General features: G+C 36.0%; 1 protein-coding gene across 2 annotated transcripts; it reads left to right on the forward strand.

Moving 5' to 3' along the window:
- The first annotated feature begins 714 nt into the window (after nt 1-714).
- LOC5573705 (ribonucleoside-diphosphate reductase subunit M2) lies at nt 715-20838 on the forward strand. 2 transcript variants are annotated; one of them, XM_001654699.2, is made up of 5 exons: nt 715-1012; nt 18623-18874; nt 18944-19224; nt 19490-19937; nt 20177-20838. In XM_001654699.2, exons 1-5 carry the CDS (start codon nt 953-955, stop codon nt 20327-20329), a joined length of 1194 nt encoding a protein of 397 aa, XP_001654749.2. In that variant the 5' UTR covers nt 715-952; the 3' UTR covers nt 20330-20838. The 2 variants fall into 2 exon arrangements, with proteins under 2 accessions (XP_001654749.2, XP_021698924.1); XM_021843232.1 differs by lacking the exon at nt 715-1012 and adding an exon at nt 18378-18545.
- Nucleotides 20839-21525: the final 687 nt, after the last annotated feature.

Genomic DNA, 21525 nt, shown 5'->3' on the forward strand with positions numbered 1-21525 from the left:
CGAACCAAGAACCTTGCAATCGATAGGCCCGAGCGTGCACCATGCGCCTATCGACGCCTTGATGTGGAGTGATGCTAAAATGATACATAAAGCGTTCGTATTGCAATAATCGTTCCACCTTTCATAAGGCAAAATGTATGAAATTCGATAGTCCAGTTCGCTGCGTGTACGGAAAAATGACAGCTTCATTTGATTTTCACGGCAGGCGTTATGAAACGTTAAGAACATTCGCTCTACTTGTCAACTGGATACAGCTCAAGTAATTTGGACAGCTGAAGTATTTCTTGGCCATTACTTTTGTCCTATCCTTTTGCACAGTACTTACGAAGTGGATACTACCCATTACACTCCGTTACCAATGGCTTTTAGGGCGAGACACAAGTTATGCGAGTAATTTTAATAAATAAATTTATTTATTTACTTTAGAGTGCATTTAATTCCTTCAAAGATTTTCGACCAAACCGACGACACCATTTTTTGACATCTTCCTTCGCACGCAGCACACTACGAACGACGACTACGAAAGAGAAAGAGATTTACAAAGCACTCGCACTTATGGAAAACCTCGTAAGGAACTGTCATCGTGTGCGTGAAAAAAAAGCAAAAAATATATCTCTCCTTGTTTTTCTCACAGAAAACCGAAGAAAACATCAGCAGCTTCGTAGTCCCCTCTGCAGTGTTGGTTTTCCGATTTTCGCGGTTTTTTGCGTTCCCGGTCTTTTTGCTAAAACTTTTCCTCCGGAGCTAAGGGAAGTTCGATCGGATCGAATCGAAGTCCATTTCATTTGAAGTTACGATCGCGTTTAGTGTGGACCTATCTTAATTTGGTTCTGTGATAGTTTCCCTGTACGCTGCAGGCAAAGGTGTACGGCCATTAGTGTAAATTAAAACTACAATTTGCTAGTAAAATATACCAAGTGACGAACTAATACCGACTCCCTAATAATCCATCATGTCTCGCATTTTGGAAAAGGAAAACATCACAGAAAACATGGAAAAGATTTCCATCAAGGTTAGTGGAGTGTATTTTTTGCAATGCTGGCTCCTCATTTTGCATGATTGATGGACAACGAAAAGCGCGCCAAAATGGTTGGGCGGCAGTATGGTAGGGTGAAGAACTACTTGGGCACTTTCATGATTCTCTTGTCGGCATGGAGGGTTTTCTCGGCCGAATCTCCTTAAATTTTGCGGTTTTAAACACTTCAATGCAATGCATATTGTGGCCAAATATGAGCTGAGTAGCTTTTAAAAAATCTGTCGGTAGTGAATTAAAAGTAAAAGTCAAGAATAATAAAAAGGGTACACTGATAGGATACCGTGATCAATTAAATTACAATTACAATTACAATTACAAGAATAGGACCCGGTCCTTACAAATAAACTTGATTGAATCATCGAAAATCGCCAGAAATTTTATTATAAATGTTTTCATCGATTTTAAAAGACTTTAAGCGAACTAATACTATTACGATTCCATTTTCTATATTTGAATGCTTACGTGGAGATACACGTACAACTTAGTGACATTTTTTTGCTGGAATTTTAATGAAAGGCATTTCTTTTATTCTCGGAACTTTTTATGCACTTAGCGCAAAAGATTTTTCGAAAACTACTGGGCTCATATTTTGTAACATAATGCACCGTAAGTGCATCTTATTGCAGTTTTAGACAATTCGATCAAAACAATAAAAAGCATCATGGACGTGCTCAAAGTACATTTTTACCTTATGTACCTATTGTTAGCAAGTTTCAAATCGTCTAATTTCCAACTCCTTTTAAGTCTATTGTCTTTATGAAGCTTTGTATCACATTATCACTATAAACCTTAATGTGTTGCAACTCTGTAATTCGTTTATCTAGCAATTACCGTGCTGAACCGGACAGTGGCCTTTTTACGGTTTGTGGACTAAATTCCGTTTTTTTTTTTTCATTTAGAATCCATTATTGATACGTCTTCTACATTAATCATGCATGAAGGTCATCGAAATAATATTTTTTTGGTGAATTATGGCCGATGTCCGGGATTCGAAGTATCCGGACTTTTCGAATCGATACGGTATAGCACTATAGATTTTTTAAACAATCGTGACCAGCATGTAATTGGCCGTTGGAGTAAATATGTACAGTGTGTGATAACATGTTGGCGTTCAAGAAAGAACATGAATTGTGGAAAGTTTAGTTTTTCATCATATACATTCAAACCGACTCGCAATAAGCATGTGTGTTAGTGGAATGCTCGAAGGTAGATATTTACGTGGAGCAGCACCAGTTGCGCGCCAGTGATCAAGTTCATTCTTGAAAGTATTTATCTTCTCTGCCTAATTCAGTGCACTCTGTCTCATATCCGTATGGGGTACTGATTGTAAATCAGTTCAACAAAACTTATAAATATGAAACATTCTACTAAAAAAATGTCTTTAATTGTTCTTATTTATCCATGCTTTGTTATTGATGAACTGCCACCTGTAGCTATTTATCTATCCAATATAATAGCAATAAAATGCTACTCACACCTAACCCATGACAAGTGCGCATTGAGTGATGCAAATTTTTAAAATTTGGCTCACCTATTCTTAAATGATTTTTGTTATGGTAAATAGTGTCCTCCCAAAGTTTGAAGTGATTCGGAAAACATTTGACTGTGCACATGTCATTTGAAGTTAATATGGAGATTACTATGGAAACGCCAACCTTTTCTGTTCAACCCTATATCACTTCGTCATATTATATTATGGAAACGCGAACCAATTCTTCTCATGTCAAATCTTTCTAGCTACATCTTTGCCGAAGATCACATTTTGATTGGACGTCAGGATAAATTGTTATTCATCATCATAAAGTGGGTTTGCACGTAGGATGCTTAACCAACTGTTCTGCAGGCAACAGTGGTGCTCCTGGCGGTAAGAATTGATCAAAGATGCTCTGAAACTAATTGAATGATAATCTCAGCATGGTTTAGACTTTGTTATCAATAACAACAAATAATCCTTACGTCCCATCAAAATGAGATCTTCGGTAAAGTTGCATCTGACAAGATTTCACATGAGAAAAGTTTGTTCGCTTTTCCATAGATTACTATGACGAGCAGTTAGCGGACTGAACACAAAAGGTTTGCCTTTTCCATAGTAACTTCCTTATAATTCATAAATGGCGTGTGCTCAACCAAATTGCTTCCAAATCACATCAAATTTTGGGAAAATGATTTCCATCATAATTTACGCCGTTTAAGCATAGGGGAGCAAAAAAAAAATCAAAATTTGTATCAGTCTAGTGCGCATATAGAAAAGTAGAAGAGTTCATATAATAATTGCAGATAATTGCTTCAAAGGTACACAAAAAAAACTTCATCGAATAACAATAGATACGAAACATCATCAACGGCCAGAGTATGCCAAAAAATGTGGTGAATCTTGCCGCAGAGCTAGGTACACGCAAAAACTTTAAATCTCGAATTCCAATCAGTAGAGAAAATCTCCTGGAAATTAGAGATTCAACGAAATTATGGCGAAATACTATGGCAATGTCAAACTTATTCTCCAAAATTCATTAAAGCTGTTTCATATGCCAGATTTGCGGAACGAATTGCTAGAAAAATGCTTTATGCATTTCTTGTTAAATTTTAGGAAGAGTAAATTTGCGATGATAAAGGAAGATTGTTTAGCGTTCCTTACATTGCTTGTGAAATTCCCGGCAGAATCAAGATTTTAAAAATAGAAGAGGAAAAAAAAACACGGAAAATGTATTCAAAATTTAACCCTTACTCTCACTCACATGGTAGCTTCGAAGCGATATCTGTTTTTGATAAACAAAAAGACAAAAGGGTAAGCTTGACATACAAATGAATGTCTGGCGGATTCCTTGAAATTTCTTGTGAAATATTTAAATTTATTTCTTTATAAATTACAGAATTAGTTTTTTAAGTCATTATTTTTGGTTGAAATTTCAGAGAAGTTTCAGGCTTCTTTCTTGGAAGACTTTTGTTGAAATTATTTCAAAATGTAGGTCAAAGATCCCTTCCGTTACAGACTATTCTCCGTTGATTTCTCCAAAAATGTATCTAAATAAACTCAGCAAATCTGTCAGGAATAAAACCGACATTTAAATTTTAAAACTTAACCAGAACTTTTATAAAAAAAAAACCTAACAAAAAAATTCCAGATATTCTGTCAGAAATTGTTTGTGCAATTTTCACCTGAATTCTTCCATAAAGTTAGCAAATAATCCTTTCCTCCCTAGACACTTTAATGTGCTGATCGATAACACAGTGTGTATTAGAATACAGTCAACTTTGAACTCAACTTCGATATTGAAGGAACCATCGAGCTTAGGGAGGTAATAAGTTGTAGAACACAAAATAAGTGCAAATGCAATCCAAGGGACCATCGAAATACTGAATATCGAGTGAGGAAAGATCGATTGTAATAAAAACCAGTAAAATATTATTGTCCTGCTATATAAGTTTGAGAAACTGCTCCAGACGTTGATTTATCATTAGATCACGAAAATAGTGACTTTAGTGACCATTTTTCTGAAAAAAAGTGACTTTAATGACTTTTTGTTGCAAATAGTGACTTTTAGTGACCAGGCCGAAAAAAGTAACTCGCTACCAGGCCTGTCAGAGTAGCACTTAAACCAAAGACACATTAAAGACCTCCATGTCCCTTGCAGTTGCCCAACATTTTATGGCTCATAAGGTAATCTAGAATGCCGTGCAAAGTGTACTGCGATGTGTCAAACTTGGGTACCTTTTGCACTACCGAGGGACCAAATGCAGTACTAGAAGTGGTACCAAATCTGAGCCCGAGTGGGACGGACCTGCTAAAACAATCAAACAAATGATTATTATCAAAACATATCAACGAACTAAGATTCAATATTATTTTCAAACCAACAAGTGAGTTGAAAACATCAAAAAACTGATTTTAAACAACCTTAACATTGGTTGTTTTTTTTGACAGCTGCGAATTGAACCAATTATCTAGGTTGTTTCAATCAAAAGGAGTGATTTGAAATAAACAAAATACAGTTTGAAATAAACTGATGCGTTGTTTGAAAAAAAACGAGTATTTGGTAGTTTCTCTATATTTTTTTTATTTTTTCTCTTGTTATTCATTGAAAATCTCTCTGATGTGTTTATACATACTTTATTATTTGTCAATTAACCTACAAATACTTATTCAAATGAAGGCATGACTGATAAAACAGAAATAAGGGATGGTACACAGGTTACGTCACCCTAAATTTCAAATTTTTCGACCCCCTTCCCCCCTTCGTCACACTTTTTGTATGAGTCCTCCGAAAATTTAGTAAGGCTTGTCACGCTTGGCTCTACCCCCTCCTTGAAGCGTGACGCAATTGTTATGGAATTCTCTAAAACTCCAGAGATTCTTTTAAACACAATATAATTGCTAGTAGGAAGTAGGAAGAAATAGTTAAATATTTATCGAATTTCATACTGGCTACTTGTGAAAAATGGTTTTACCTGATTGAACTTTACTGGGGAACAAATGTTAACGAGTATGCACTATATATTCAAAATGCATGGCTTTTCATCTCCAGATAAATTCAATACTCAGAAACTGCTGGGGGGTGATTTCAATAACCCAAAAAGTGGTAAAAACAATGCAAACAATTGTTAAAAACAACAAAAATATTTGTTAGCAACAACAAAAACCTGATTAGAATTAAACATCCATTTTAGTTTGGAAATACCCAGGGAAATAATTTGTTTTAACAAAATACTTCAATTCATTTCAACAAAAGGACAGGTAAAAACAACTAAAACTTAATTGAATTTCAACCATTTTGTTGTTGTTTCAAACTACATGGTTTTCTCTCCGTGTAGTTTTTTTTTGTCATGAACTCGACTGTGCCAATGTTTTTTTTTTTTTTTTTTTTTTTTTTTTTTTTTTTTTTTTTTTTTTTTTTTTTTTTTTTTTTTTTTTTTTTTAATTTTAAGCATGATTTAACTAGCAAATTGTCAGATTGCTTAGTAACGAAACACGATTTTATGATACTCGAGATCTCATGAAATTCACTGTGCATATCTCATTTAATACAAGCAGAGATTTGGCATACTAAATTAGGTTTTTATGGAAGAATTTAAGAAGCATCTTAAAAAAAAAACCTAACAATTTTGTTGAGGAATCTCTGGAGAAATTAGATGTACTCCCAAGAACAATTTATGGAAAAAAGTCAGGAATAATTGGAGAAACACGTTTGAGAAATATCTAGAGGAATATAGGGGCAATGGGGGCAATGGAGGCAATATGAACATAAGGGGCAATCTGAGCCACCCCGAATTTGATTTCAAAAACAGTGTTTTTATGTCTACTGTTATTATGATCTGCTAGAGGATTCTTCAAACAGCCACCACAATAAAAACCGTAAAAATATTCGTTTCACGTTTTCGTAAAAATATTCGTTCGCGAAATTAGATTTTTTATTAAACAACATTTTTATAAAACTGAATATTTTTTAAAAAGTGAAGGGGCGGGGCAATATGAGCCACCCAGCTTTAAGCCATAATAACGGTGTTTTGAACATAAAAATGCATTGCGAAAATTTACTAGATATTTTTTTACTTTGGTCAGTGCTGTTAAATGTCAAAATTTTGGAAAAAATAAATGCCTATAGGGGCCCAGATAGCCGTAGCGGTAAACGCGCAGCTATTCAGCAAGACCAAACTGAGGGTCGTGGGTTCGAATTCCATCGGTCGAGGATCTTTTCGGGTTGGAACTTTTCTCGACTTCCCAGGGCATAGAGTATCTTCGTACCTGCCACACGATATACACATGCAAAAATGGTCATTGGTATAGTAAGCTCTCAGTAACTGTGGAAGTGCTCATAAGAACACTAAGCTGAGAAGCAGGCTCTGTCCCAGTGGGGACGTAACGCCAGAAATACATACATAAATAGCACCCTCACATGCAAAGTATCGCATTAGCAAATATTGGCAGCCGATAGTAATTCGGAAAAGGTCATTGGGAAACATATTTCCCGATTACTTTTTCCACTAGGAACACTGAAATGAATTATATTGTAGAAACTACTGAATCCATGGTCCCTGGCCACGATCACAGGGTTTGACGGTGCCAAAGTAGAAGGTGCACCATAATAATACCCGTCTGTGAAACATATCACCTTCCCAATACTTTGGCACACCTCTAACGGTTCATGATTTATCATGAAACGGCTGCATTCAGGCGGAGGATCTGTTAATATGTTTCGGCATATTATCAGGTCCTCTTCGAACGGAGGGACCGCCAGGGCTCATTAGTTACTTATAAACCAGTGCTGGTTGTTGATGGTTCAGTTCGTTTACCACGAGCTGTAGCATCCTTTGTACTAATCAGTAATGGTTGTTAAGTTTCGAAGCTAACGTGTGATCAATCGTTTTATAATGCAACATAAGAATGGGTGTTTGGTGGAACTGCGCGTAACACTTGTTGTTATTAAATTTAGTGATTGTGTTGGTGCTAATGGTGTGTTTATAATACAATCTATGGTGATGAAAATTTGAAAATGAAATTGGAAGTGATTCTGATAGTTTTGTTAGAAATATAATAATGATTATGTATAATGATGTGAACTCTACTAATTTAATAAAGGCCATAATACAGTTTGCAATCATTTCTCTGAATATAAACATTATTGCCTAATTCTTCAAACATGCATGATAAAAGTGTTAATAATGACAGCGAGTGTAGAAAAATGGATCGAAGTGATTTTGTTTTACTGTAACTTTGTTGATAGTGCTAAATTGTAGTTTGAATAGTAATGACTCTACAGCAACAAAAATAATGAAACATTTAAATTGAATATCCTTCAATTACTTAGTAATGCTAACAGATGGTAAATGCTAATAACAATGAATTTATATGAAAATGGTGTGATGTGAAAAGTGATATAATGGAAAGTATATCTGAAGTGTATTACGAATGTTGATGAGTGATAATCGGTGAAATAAGTGATAGTGTCGAAAATAAAAGTGACGATAGTGAGTGATGAAATTAAATGGGGAATGAGGACCTTTTAATAAAACTATTTCGTTCTTCACTTTAACCATTCTAGTAGCATTTCAGGCCTTATCATAGTTTGATAGTAGTCTAAACAACTAGACTGCAAAACTACGGTAAGGGCTGATTGCTGCTAGGGTACACAGTGACCATTTGAGCAACATTGCTTAGGAACGTCTGTGTGATGAACGCAATAGAGGCTTGTAAAAGCAAATGCTGGGAAGGAGCTTAGGGCAGATTAAGAGTGCCAGTACTACCCCTATCGCTACCGACAAAAAAAAAAAAAAAAGAAACTACTGAATCCATGGTAAAATTAAGAACTGCACCAACGATTTTCACCCGACTACATTAATCTGTTAACTCTACCAAAACATAGTCAACATCACTACACAAGAAAATTTCTTCTGTTGATTTAACCAGAGTTGTAGTATTTTTGACTAGAAACATTCTTGATTTGAGAAGTTTAGCATCATACTTTTGACCACACTGTGTTGTACGGTGGGTGTCACGGATTGAAATACAATACTTTGTAGTGGATGCTACTATGGACATAGTCAAATTTACTGCACTGCTCAGTGATTTTCACCAGATTATAGTAAACTTAACAGATTTTTGTAACATACAATTACAATTATAGTTTTTATGTATGGGGATTTTTTTTTATTATCGGACAATTTGGGCCGGAGGTTCTCCGATTTGCATGAAATTTTCACCAGAGGTAGAGCTCGTGGATACATGACCAAAAGTGAAATTCAAAAAAATTATAGTGGCCTATTTTCCCGGAAAACTCTAGATGAATTTTCACGATTTCCCTATATACTTCAAACTTTGAAAATTCATATCTCCTGAACTATGCATCGTAGAACAAAAGTTTTTTAGTGAAATCGAAAGGAAATTTTCTCAGCAATATATTAAAAATATAAAAAGAAAAACATTTCTCGGAAAATTTTTCACCATGGAAAAAATTGTCGGAAAAATAGCGAAAAAACTATCGTCTGTATCATTAAAAATTTTCAAAAAAATATTTTTTGTTTCATCAATCCATACTCTAACTTTCGTCCATAGACGCCAAAGTGGTATCTTTTACCGTTTAGGCGACAGAACTGAAAAACCGATGACCACCCGCACGCTTCCCATAGAAAAATGTGTTCTATTGTGGGCCTCATAACCGTGCGCTAACGGCGGCAGTAATTTACACGCATTGTAAGTGTAACGCAGTAAACCATCCTTTCCCTTCCAGTCAGAAGAAGCTTTTCGTCAATCGGAGCACTCTCCTTTGGTCTGTTGGGTGTTTTGTATGTCCTTTATTCGTAACCATTACTATTGAGACCAACAGTCTTTAATTGAAAACGATCCTAACATTTAATAATATTGGTAATAGGAACTGACCCTCAGCAGGCATGGGAAAATTCACTCACTCACCCGAACGCCAGCGATGGAAAATAGTAAAAAATCTGCTGCTATCGAACATTCAGTGATAGCTGAACCGTCCTAGGCGGAGTGTAGCATGAAAGCGTCAAAACCGATTGTGTAAAAGCGACAATCGGAAGGAACGCGAAGAGAAGTGAATACCAATACACTTGTATCTGCGAGGCACGAGTTAATGAACTTAGCATCCATTCGCCGAATGCATTGAACTGACTGAGAGGATTCCTACTCACTGAATCATTCCGTGGTGTGGACTGCCAGTCAGTGAACGCTCATTAGCACTCAAACCCGAATGCCATTCGAACGGAATCAGAATGTAAACAATCATTCCTAAACAAACATTTCAAAAGGGCATATCGACATTGGCCGCTGTTAAACCCAATTCAACTCGATTACGCTCACCAATACCACTATCAGGAAGAGCTAACACCAATATTTCTAATTGTGGGGTTATTTTGCGTGGGCGGGCTAAAAAGGGCTCAACAGCAACGTTTCTGGAAAAAGGCTCAAGACCTCTTGGGCCCTTTTCAAATGTTTGTCCTTTGTCCGAATTTTGGTATTGCATTCGACTGATCAGATGCCGTTTTTTTTCGCTTAGTGCTCGCCGAAGAAGCAGAATGGGCACTGGAAATTGAAACGTTCGGCTTGGTTAAAAAACGGCTTTCTCGCTCCCGACTGTGTGTGGAAGCGAGTGAGGGAAACACAATAACTGAGTGAGTGTTTCCTATGCTTGACCCTCTGTATCATATAGTTGCCAAGCAAAGAGGATATTTATGCATACATAAAGTGCTATTTGTAATTTTCTTGCTTTTTTCAAATTTTGTGCAATTTATCAAATGATTAGATAATTAACTAAAAGCGCGCGAATAAATTTTCAGTTTGGTTTTCTATACAAAGTGATATATTTGACATAAATTCTGATTGTTCCTTGGAAGAATATAGTATAGTATTTGCATGTATATAATATCAATAAACTGTATGACACTCCGGGACACTATCTATTGTTCCATTGATGGCTGCTGTGGAATATTCCACTGCCAGTCAGCGTGCAGCCTCTACAGTTGGCGCCAACCCAACAGCGCGTCAAACTGTATTGAGAAGCGTACGCGCGTAATGAATAATTATTGTATGTTTTGTCTGGCCGTATCGTGCGCCTATATAAGGCGCACCCATTGAATTTGTAAGAATGTAGTTTCTTTCGTTTCTCCACCGAGTAGGCATGCTGCCTCTCAGTGGTAATAAATCTGTTAAAGTGAAGCCGTTCGCTTGATTTGCCGTCCGTTGTACATAACAACATATTAACATAAGTTTTCAAAGAAAGTGGATCTTGAGATTTGATCCTTCAAACGTTACCATAATGATTGATTGTAACAAGAACTTCCCGTGCGGCTTTCATAGAGGCTGTTAGCTTTAATACTAAATAACGTTGCTGATGAAGGGCACACAAAACATCCAACTGACCAATGGAGAGTGGTCCGATTGACGAAAAGCTTCTTCTGACTGGAAAGGAAAGGATGGTTTACTGTGTTACTCTTACAATGCGTGTAAATTACTGCCGCCGTTAGCGCACGGTTATGAGGCCCACAATAGAACACATTTTCCTATGGGAAGCGTGCGGGTGGTCATCGGTTTTTCAGTTCTGTCGCCTAAACGGTAAAAGATACCACTTTGGCGTCTATGGACGAAAGTTAGAGTATGGATTGATGAAACAAAAAAAAAATTTAATGATACAGACGATAGTTTTTTCGCTATTTTTCCGACAATTTTCTCCATGGTGAAAAATTTTCCGAGAAATGTTTTTCTTTTTATATTTTTAATAGATTGCTGAGAAAATTTCCTTTCGATTTTACTAAAAAACTTTTGTTCTACGATGCATAGTTCAGGAGATATGAATTTTCAAAGTTTGAGGTATATAGGGAAATCGTGAAAATTCATCTAGAGTTTTCCGGGAAAATAGGCCACTATAATTTTTTTGAATTTCACTTTTGCTCATGTATCCACGAGCTCTACCTCTGGTGAAAATTTCATGCAAATCGGAGAACCTCCGGCCCAAACCTGTCCGATAATTTAAAAAAATGCTCGTATGTGTGATAAAGGGTCAAACTTATTGAAGATGTGACGAAGTGATATATGCTAAGAAATATTAGGAGCGATCTTTACAGTTCAGAGTATCAGAGTTAACTGATCGTTTATTTAACTCTAGATTGAATCCGAGCCTGCGATTCGGTTTTCGATCGTGCATCGTTTTCCGAACGCACAGCTATCACTACAGTTCTTCCCCCTTTAAAACATGAACTAAAACCATCTTGACATTTATCAACTGAATAGAACACAAAAATAAAATAGCTTTGGATGATCCCTACACATTTAAAGCAACATAATTTGAAAGCTTTCATTCTTGATTGTTGGTCATGATTAGAATTGTTTTCTTCCGGTGCTATTTCTTCTCTTTTGCATCTGAGTTTTCCATATTTCGACATTTCTTCTTGTAACCTTATGACAGCTAAAATTACATTTGAGGTATTCTGTAGATCACACATCACGTAAGGTTGCTTATGAGTGATTGTTTTTCGATGCGCCCTTGCACTCATATTTCGACCACGAATCTGGAATATCTCGTTGCGAAACATGTTAATAACTTGAAGAGAAATACTGTATTCGATTGCGGTCAATTTGTTGTTCATAATAGTGCCATTATAAATATCATCTTTGGAAAACACTATTAAAAATCGTAGATCGACATCTTGACATAACATATGTAAATTGTTACACTTCCTCACAAACATTAAGCTCCTTGATATTTTTGTAGAAATGTTAGTAGGATAAAATCCTTCCACTTGAACAAAAACTATTCCTATCTGTACATGCATTTGCACCAATACCATCTCACTTATAATTTGTTCAACTTGTTTTTTCTCATGAATATTGTTCCGTAAAATTCTAATCACACCTACACATGTTGTCTTTATTAAATTCAACACACTCTCCAAAGGACTATTGTATAAAAACAATTCTACTCGCAATATTGAAATAATAGCTTCGTAACGTATAACAAAATTTGAAAATAAATCCGTGATCATTTTAATTTTCAACTTTCTCTCTTTAGGCTTTTTTTTATCTAAATTAAACTTTATATTCTGCTCACCACACCAAAAATTATTGTTAGCATTAGCTAACTCTACCAACACATACAAAATTCTACATTTGTAGCACTTTAAATTAACTATTTTGTTACACATATTATTCTCAGCAACTTCACTGATCTCAATAATTACATAATTTCTTCTTGATTTCGAACTTAACCCTTGTTTCCTGCCTATAAAAGCCATTTTTAGCTGGTTTATATTTAAACGAAACACATATTTACCATTTGGTACCAATAATCTTAACGAAATTTCATTGTTATTTAATTTCATTAGAATTAATATCACTCTATTGCATTCCAATTCGGATTACTTAGCCATGATCAGCCACATTTCTTCATTATATAATAGTTTTTCAAATTTAGTCACAAGTCTATTCACAATTTTGCCCTCCCTCCCCTTGGTTATGCGACCTTGCCGCGATTTGAGGGCATAATCCATTAGCCCATATGATGGAAACCAAAGGCGTAACCTGTAGTGGTGGTATCACATTTTGGCACTTTTTGCTTAAAGCCGCGTCATAATTCATATGGCATAGACGCAATAATATCTCGGATGTGATCCAACGGACATTCTGCGTCATTGATAGAATTGATGCCCATTTCAAATAATTAATCTATTCGAAGTGGACATTAATACTATTGGTGACGTTCAGTTTGCTTTTAGCTAACCAGAATGATCCGTAGCCACTCTTACTATTAGCTAGTTAGATACATCGTTATCATATACGACGTAGGGAATACATAGGAACTCTTAGGAAAATGACTAGTAGATTCACTGAGTAGAAATAAGTGGCGACAATCTTATTTTAATATGGTTTTTACATTGCCATAATAAGAAATACCTCTTTTGTAACAGCGGTATAAATAATCTAATTCCAGCTTCATTTTCGCAAAATTTACAAGTAGAAAGTAGGCGTTGTGAAGCATTGCGTTTGCCACCGAAAAGTGAAGCATGTAGGAGACTGTAATAGAAGCCTAAGGTAACTTTACTCTTCAATATTCACTATAAAATGACTATGGAAAGTAAGACGCTGAGATCGATCATTAGGGTACACTTGCTAGTTTCGAAAAATTGTTGAACAGACAAGGAAAGCGACTTTTTTCTTTAAGGATATATGAACGTAATGACCAATAAACACATTTAACAACAAAAAATAAAATTAACTAGAACTACTACTAAACAGCCTAATGTTGTTAAAACTTGACGACAATTGACATTTAAGACTCTAATCTTACGTAAAAGACAGGAGTAATCAGAATAGCACTTGAATGACAAATTATTCAAAACCATTTCGACTAGACAGTATTAGTAATGACACTACTACACAACTATTTCAAACAAATTCTGATGGAGCTGTTGATTTTCACAATGCTTCCTTTTCTCAGAAGCAAGGGAATATGGGCACTTTTCAAAAACTACCACGTCACAATACTAATAAAAAAACAGTGTTCATGTGGGCGCCATTGCCTAGTCCGTCTGAGTATTGGTCCTGGTAGAGGGGAAACTTGGCAAAAGCCAGACCGAGGGTTCAGCCTTGACAAGTTAAGCTGTCAGGCAGCTCCAACTGAATACCATACAAAAAAAAAAAAAACAAAAAAAAAAAAGTCTATTCACAATTTTGCCCTCGATTGGATCATTCAAATTCGTCCTATGTAAACTTGTATGCAAGTTTGGAATACTCTCCCTTTTTAGATTTGAGTTGTCGATATAATTTTTTATCTGTCCAATTAAACATGATAGATTTTCCTTGTCCTTTGACATCACCGCCTTTGAAAAGATCAAACAATTAGCACAGTTTTCTAAGGTGGAGCATCTCATTGTTAAACATTTTATTGTTCCAAAATTTCCAGTACACTCTAGCCTTCGCCATAATAAAGATTTATTTGTTTGTCGTATCCTTTCCTGATAGTTATCTGTGTCACTATGGTTGCTAATCAGCTTTAGCATAGTTTGCACTTTTTTGTGAATTAGGTTGTACATTACAGTGTGCGAGCATTTTAACGGTTTTTCACTGGTTCCCGGTTGTGAGTTGAGTTCATAATCACTAGCATACCTATAATAGTCCACTAATGGTTCCATAAATTTGAATAAGTAGTCATATTCACTGTATATCTCTTTACGTTTCATTGAGTATAAACAAGATGTATGTATTGATGTCATGATAAAAATTATTTTGGATTCAAATTCGTAAAAATACTCTTGTGACAGCTATTGATGAATAGTAAAGCTCTGGAAACCATAATGTAAACTAAAATTATTGATATACTTAATGTATTTGTACTTTTAGCATAATTTAAACGAATTTTGATTTGTCCAATGGCCACACAATATAGAAAAAAAAGGAAAAAATCACATAGGGTAAGAACAAAAGCACAATAGCAAGCACACACAGGGCAAGCAGAATATAAATAACTATTGTTGCAATGATTCTTTTCATGTGATATCCACTATTGCATTAGCTACACTAGACAATAGGGGTATTCACTTAACAGCGTAAACCACTGCGTAAGTCCTGCTAAATTGGTTATCCTAAATATTTCAAGACATTGCGTAAGCTACAAATGAAACATTTCGCGATGATCAAGTTCAACAGCATATCGATCCAAGAACGCTTTGGAAAACTGACAAATGTCATTATTTTCTATTGTTGAAATAAATACGGAGAAAATATTTTAAGTTTCGATAATCAGTTGGAAGCAAGATGGGCATGCACCATAAACCAGAACTTCACGTGGCCATAGAAAACCTCTATCTGGATACGGAACCATATGTATCAGGATTGAATACCTAGATCTGGGTCGAGGGCATTCATGTTGGGTTTCGTGAAATTTGTTCAGAGAAAATCTCTGGGCATAGCTTGGCCATTTCATATCATATACTTAATGCAGTGCGATAGTTCTCGAGTCGGGCATAGCATTTCCCCTAATCGACTCATGCGGTCGTCAAAAACTGCTTTCAAGGTAATATGAACTACTGGGCTATTTTCCACCACATATTAGACAATTGATTATCGCCGATAATCCGGAACCAGCTGCATTGATCATAAAATTTCCAATCATCCAACTTCGCTGTTTTCGATAAAGAAGTTGTTGCGCCAACCTCTATCATTAACACCAACACTTATGGAGTTACGAAATGGCAAAATTCAACCTGGATATGCCTCGAAAAATGATCACTTTCGAGCTGAAATAATAGGAACATCATGTTTTGAAATGAAGCTTTGACGTTAACAGTGCCTAGATCCATAGACAACTAGATTATAAATATCTCATTTGACATTCCACCGAATCAAAAAAGGAATATTTCATTTGAAACTTTTCATTGATGAAGTTACGCAGAGCTGTACTTTACGCGACTTAAAGTGAATACCCCTAATATGAATAACCGAATATACGCACTGCTGCTATATTTAAAATGGTGCAGACGATTGCCACTGTACTCAGTATCTTCAACAATCACTGTTATGCTGAACAATTTACCGGATTTACTTGGAATCTGTGCACGTGATTTAGATTAATATTGGATATTTTTTTAAACAAAGGAACCCGGTAAGACTCCTCGTGTAATCTTCCCTAAAAATGTTCAATATTAAAGTATTTTAATAGATGTATATATCAAAATCACACTGGCCGATTAAATTCAAATAATGCACGCATTGGTACAATTAATCCGCCTCGTCGACACTTTTATGTATGTGTGATAAAGGGTCAAACTTATTGAAGATGTGACGAAGTGATATATGCTAAGAAATATTAAGAGCGATCTTTACAGTTCAGAGTATCAGAGTTAACTGATCGTTTATTTAACTCTAGATTGAATCCGAGCCCATCGGCTCAACCTGATGTAATAGTATGAAATCGACAGTAATCGATTCGGTTTTTGATCGTGCATCGTTTTCCGAACGCACAGCTATCACTACAATAGTAAACTTAACAGATTTTTGTAGTCGGTTGAAAATCGTTGGTGCAGTTCTTAATTCTACCATGGATTCGGTAGATTATCCAACGAAACTTGTTTGCGTGAACGATGATATTGGCGATATTCAAATGTCAAAGTCACGTGATATTCATGACATTTAACAGCCCTGATCTTTGTGCACCATTACAAATGGAACACTTCGTTAGAAAATAAGTTGAACCAAGTGTCACAATTTAATACTAGAATTACATGGTCTGTCTACTATGTGTTATGTATCTGTAAAAAGGCGCTAGATTTAATAATTTCAAGCAAATTTAATAAAATTTCCTTTCTAATATTGTACAGTTTATGATCAGCTGTTCTCTATATTGTTTCCAATGAAAATCATATATTTGAATGAGGTGGCTCATGCTGCCCCGTTGGGTGGCTCATAATGCGTTTGCCCATATGGTTGGTGAACACGCAAATAAACAAGGTTTTCAAAAACGTTTCAAAAAAAATTCTAGTCAATGTTAACATTAATTATCGACGTAACATGTAAGAACACATGATGTAGTTCAAGTACGAGATAGATTTTGCTGTTTTGCTATGCATTTTATGACGTTTTCCTTATGCGGCCCATATTGCCCCGATCACCCCTAAATGAAATCCCGATAGGAATTCTTGACGAAAACGAGGAGCTTTCTCTAATTACTTAAATGATAATATTTTGCTGACAATATATTTGACAGAAACTTCTTGAGTTTCCTAACAGATTTGATAAAACTTTCGCATAATTTCGGCACAGTGTTTAAAAGGCTGATTGTTTAGTGGACTCAATAAATTTTCCAATTTATCATGACGTAATTGTTGTATAAATACGAGCGCCGGAGACAATTTTTGAATAATTCAAACACAAGAAAAATCCTTGTAATATTGTTTTTATTGTCTGGAGAGGAGGAGGCTTTGCTATTGGGACAATGGCTACGCTCATGACATCAAACATCATCATCAATTTTATGTAATTGTGGTAAAACATTTCGAAAAATAGCACTGTATACGCACATTTACCGGTCTACTGCAATTTGTAAACGCTTTTCTCCAATTATTTCAACTGGTAATCTACGAATAACAAATTATGAGAAAAATATATGAAAAATTAATTAAATTTCATTGCCAGTGTTGCCAATTTTGATAATTTTCATTGTGCTTTGAGAAGTCTCTTGAAAATAAAGCATTTGTTTTTCTGTTGTGCTTTAAATGTGACGTGGATACTAAATAAACAACTCTATAAAATATTTTTCTCCTAAAAAACGATGAAAAATGATTTATGTTATCTGGAAAATTGTTGATACAAAAATAACTTGATATTTTTCAACAGGCTTGTGATTGATGATGCTTTCGAAGAACAAGCCTTTTTTGAAAATAGAAATATAGATTGTCGAATTTTCCAGCCAATTTCTTACAATCATTGATATTGATAGCCTCCAAAAACCGACAGTTCTAAACGTTGTTGCTTATTCGTGTGAAATTTAATTATTTTGGTGGCTTGTTTATTATCGCAACATTGCACAACATTGCACAACATTAGTCGTACGATGTACAGAAAACCGATTGCAATTTAATTTATAAATTTAAAAGATATAGCATGCACAAGGTGTCCACTTTATAAAATGAACAGTCCTTACCTATGTATGAATTTGTGACCCATTCTCATCCTCACAGTTTTTTCTTCAGAATTTCGAAATCTGAAATTCAGCGATCCCTTGGCGTAAGTATGTGAGTCGGGTTGATTGTCACTGCTTTCCATAATCAGCTGATAGCCGATTCTGCGTACAACTAACATTTTTCCTATACCTACCTCAATGACAACTACCTAGTGCATGTATGTATTCTCGTACTCATGCCTCCAAAGCGTTCGAGACAACGAGCGGGAGATGCTACGGTCAGCTTAGATTTTCGCCTAGAAGCAAGTGCACTTCCCCACCACAATTATTACCCATTTTCGTTTCGCGATGTTTGTACCTTTGTCGATGTCGTTGGCTTTGTGTGGAGTGTACGGATAGTTTATTTCTAGTTTAGTGCATCAAAGTGCATTCCTATTTCATCACGTATTCCTACATTGAATTGCAGAATGCCCGTAAGGTTCTAACCGAAAGCGGTGCTAACGTGGCCCAAAAGATGGACTACCAGGACGAGAAAGAGCAGACAGTCGATAGCGGTTCTATCGATCCGAAGGAGCTGGCCAAAAATGAGTTGTCAGCTGCTCAGAAACGCGAACAGACACCATTCGATCCCTCCATCGAACCACTGCTCAAGGAAAATCCCCGTCGTTTCGTCATTTTCCCCATCCAGTATCATGACATTTGGCAGATGTACAAGAAGGTAAGTGTACCACCTAGTTTTTTTTTCATTAAACTGCGGAGCATTAACAACATGTTCTACAATCGATAGGCAGAGGCATCTTTCTGGACAGTAGAGGAAGTCGATCTCTCTAAAGATATGGCTGATTGGGAAAAGCTCAAGTCCGGCGAGAAGCACTTCATCTCACATGTGCTGGCCTTCTTTGCCGCTTCCGATGGCATCGTGAACGAGAACCTTGTGGAACGTTTCAGCCAGGAGGTCCAGGTCACCGAAGCGCGTTGTTTCTACGGATTTCAAATTGCAATGGAAAATGTCCACAGTGAAATGTACTCGCTGCTTATTGATACTTACATTCGCGATTCCAAAGAAAGGTTAGTAGTGCTGCCATTTTTCTAGTAATTATGTAACCTGATCCACATCCAGATGCTGTAAAACATCGCTTCTAATTAAACGATGCAATATTTTATAAATTTACCCACGCCGTCTATATGATACTTTACACTTGCACTTATACTGAACCTCATATTTACCTGCGCACTTCATTCATCAGAAAAAGAATGCGCTAATGAGCATACCATGCGATCAGGTTTCTGTCGCTTCGTCTTTATCGCCCTTACACATGCTTTCCATTCACAGGGAGTACTTGTTCAACGCCATCGATAATCTGCCCTGTGTGAAGAAGAAAGCTGACTGGGCATTGAACTGGATTTCAAGCAAAAAGGCCAACTTCGGAGAACGCGTCGTAGCCTTCGCCGCCGTGGAAGGTATTTTCTTTAGTGGAAGTTTCGCATCCATCTTTTGGTTGAAGAAGCGTGGACTGATGCCTGGGCTAACATTCTCCAACGAATTGATCTCACGTGACGAAGGCCTGCACACGGACTTTGCTTGTCTTATGTTCAAATATCTGGTACAGAAACCATCACAAGAACGTGTGATCGAGATTATCCGCGAAGCAGTCCTGATCGAACAGGAGTTCCTGACGAAAGCCCTTCCGGTTGACCTGCTTGGCATGAATTGTGACCTTATGTCGCAGTATATTGAATTCGTGGCTGATAGACTGCTGCTCGAGTTGGGCATCGATAAAGTAAGTAAGGGGCGGTCCATTAATTACGTAAGGGTTTATGGGGGGAGAGGGGGGGTCTGAGATTTCTTACGCGCCATACAATTTATTTTTAATTTTCATACAAAAAATCTTACTATGGGGGGAGGGGGGGGGGCGGTTGAAAAACCCCGAAAAATGTCTTATGTAATAAATGGACAGCCCCTTAATTGTACATCAAAATATGATTCAAACGTTAAACTTTGGTTTTCATACATTTTCAGATTTACAATACGAAGAATCCGTTTAGTTTTATGGAGTTCATTTCACTTGAAGGTAAAACTAACTTCTTTGAGAAGAAAGTAGGAGAGTATCAGAAGTGGGGTGTTATGGCCAACCGACTTGACAATGTGTTCACACTGGACGCCGACTTCTAGAGGCTATATACATACTCCCGAATCTTGATCATATCTCATAAGGATGCAGATATGAATAGTATTAGCCAACACAACCAGGACGAGCTTGAAATAAACGATTGCTTTCAATCAAATGTGACCACTGGTCACTTCTCTTCGATACGGACGCTTCGCAGTGATGCGTAATAGATGGCTTGTAATAACGGAATAAGACGTAATGTTGCGGGCAATCATTGCGACGCTCTAGTGATTGTATATTTTTATGTTCAAAACGTCAGAGTTTATTTCTTATTTTCATCAGTCGTTTTATAACATATAGCTAATTAAATCATCAAAACATAACTTTTTTATATCGATAAGCATATATCTAATATTTTTTAATACCTAAACGCAATCGTCAATCATTCAAAGAGGTCCTACAATGCATAAATGTAACGGTTAAATAAGATTAGATCTCCTAATATTTGTAAATAATGAAAATGAAAAAGTTTGATTGTGAAGGTATGATAAATTAAAAAAATAAATGCCAATTTTTGGATATGAAATATTTTTTGTATTTTGTCAATCGTTTTCTGATGCCATATAACCAAAAGGGTAAGGTGTGGTCGATGGATCACGGGTATCAGTAAAATTAAAATGTTTGCCCCTGTTCACTTTTCAGGTCCCATTAACACTGTAAATTTATGATAATAATTAATCAGTCCTGGAAAAGATTGCGAGGTAATTTAGCTTTTTCAACAGTAGATATTTTATCCGGGCATGACATTTACCCCTCTACCGGCAGCTTCATTTTTTACCGCTAAAAAAAATTTTCAAATCGCGATAACTTTTTTTCTCTTGATATTTTTCTACCACTTTTTGCACAAGATCTAAAAAAACTCTTATAGTTTAAGAATCCGTGTTGATATTAATCATTGGTGATCTAGTTTTGAAGAAGTTCCAATGTTCCTTGGGAGACCAACATTCTCCATATAAAATGTCTTTGGCGGCTACTTTGTTTTTGGTCAATTTATCAAAAAAATAAAATATGTACTATACAATGCCAGAAAAAAATAATACAAATCTGTTCAGTATTCTTAAATAAATTTGAAAATTACGATAGAGGTTTTTTAGAGTTTTCAAAATCTTTATTTTGAAATCGCTGGTCGATTGGTTCCAACCAGCGAGTGATCAATCGATCTATTTTTCAGCCCAAACGGGTTCCTGCTTTTCTCGAT

This window comes from Aedes aegypti, chromosome 2 (genome assembly GCF_002204515.2).
Source record: "Aedes aegypti strain LVP_AGWG chromosome 2, AaegL5.0 Primary Assembly, whole genome shotgun sequence".
NCBI lineage: Eukaryota > Metazoa > Arthropoda > Insecta > Diptera > Culicidae > Aedes > Aedes aegypti.

Excerpts from the sequence above, each read along its gene's own strand:
- LOC5573705 (XM_021843232.1), top strand. The coding sequence starts at position 18,393 with ATGCCTCCAAAGCGTTCGAGACAACGAGCGGGAGATGCTACGGTCAGC. Across the intron at positions 19,225-19,489 it reads ATTCGCGATTCCAAAGAAAG|GGAGTACTTGTTCAACGCCA; the intron begins GTTAGTAGTGCT and ends TTCCATTCACAG. Across the intron at positions 19,938-20,176 it reads TCGAGTTGGGCATCGATAAA|ATTTACAATACGAAGAATCC; the intron begins GTAAGTAAGGGG and ends ATACATTTTCAG.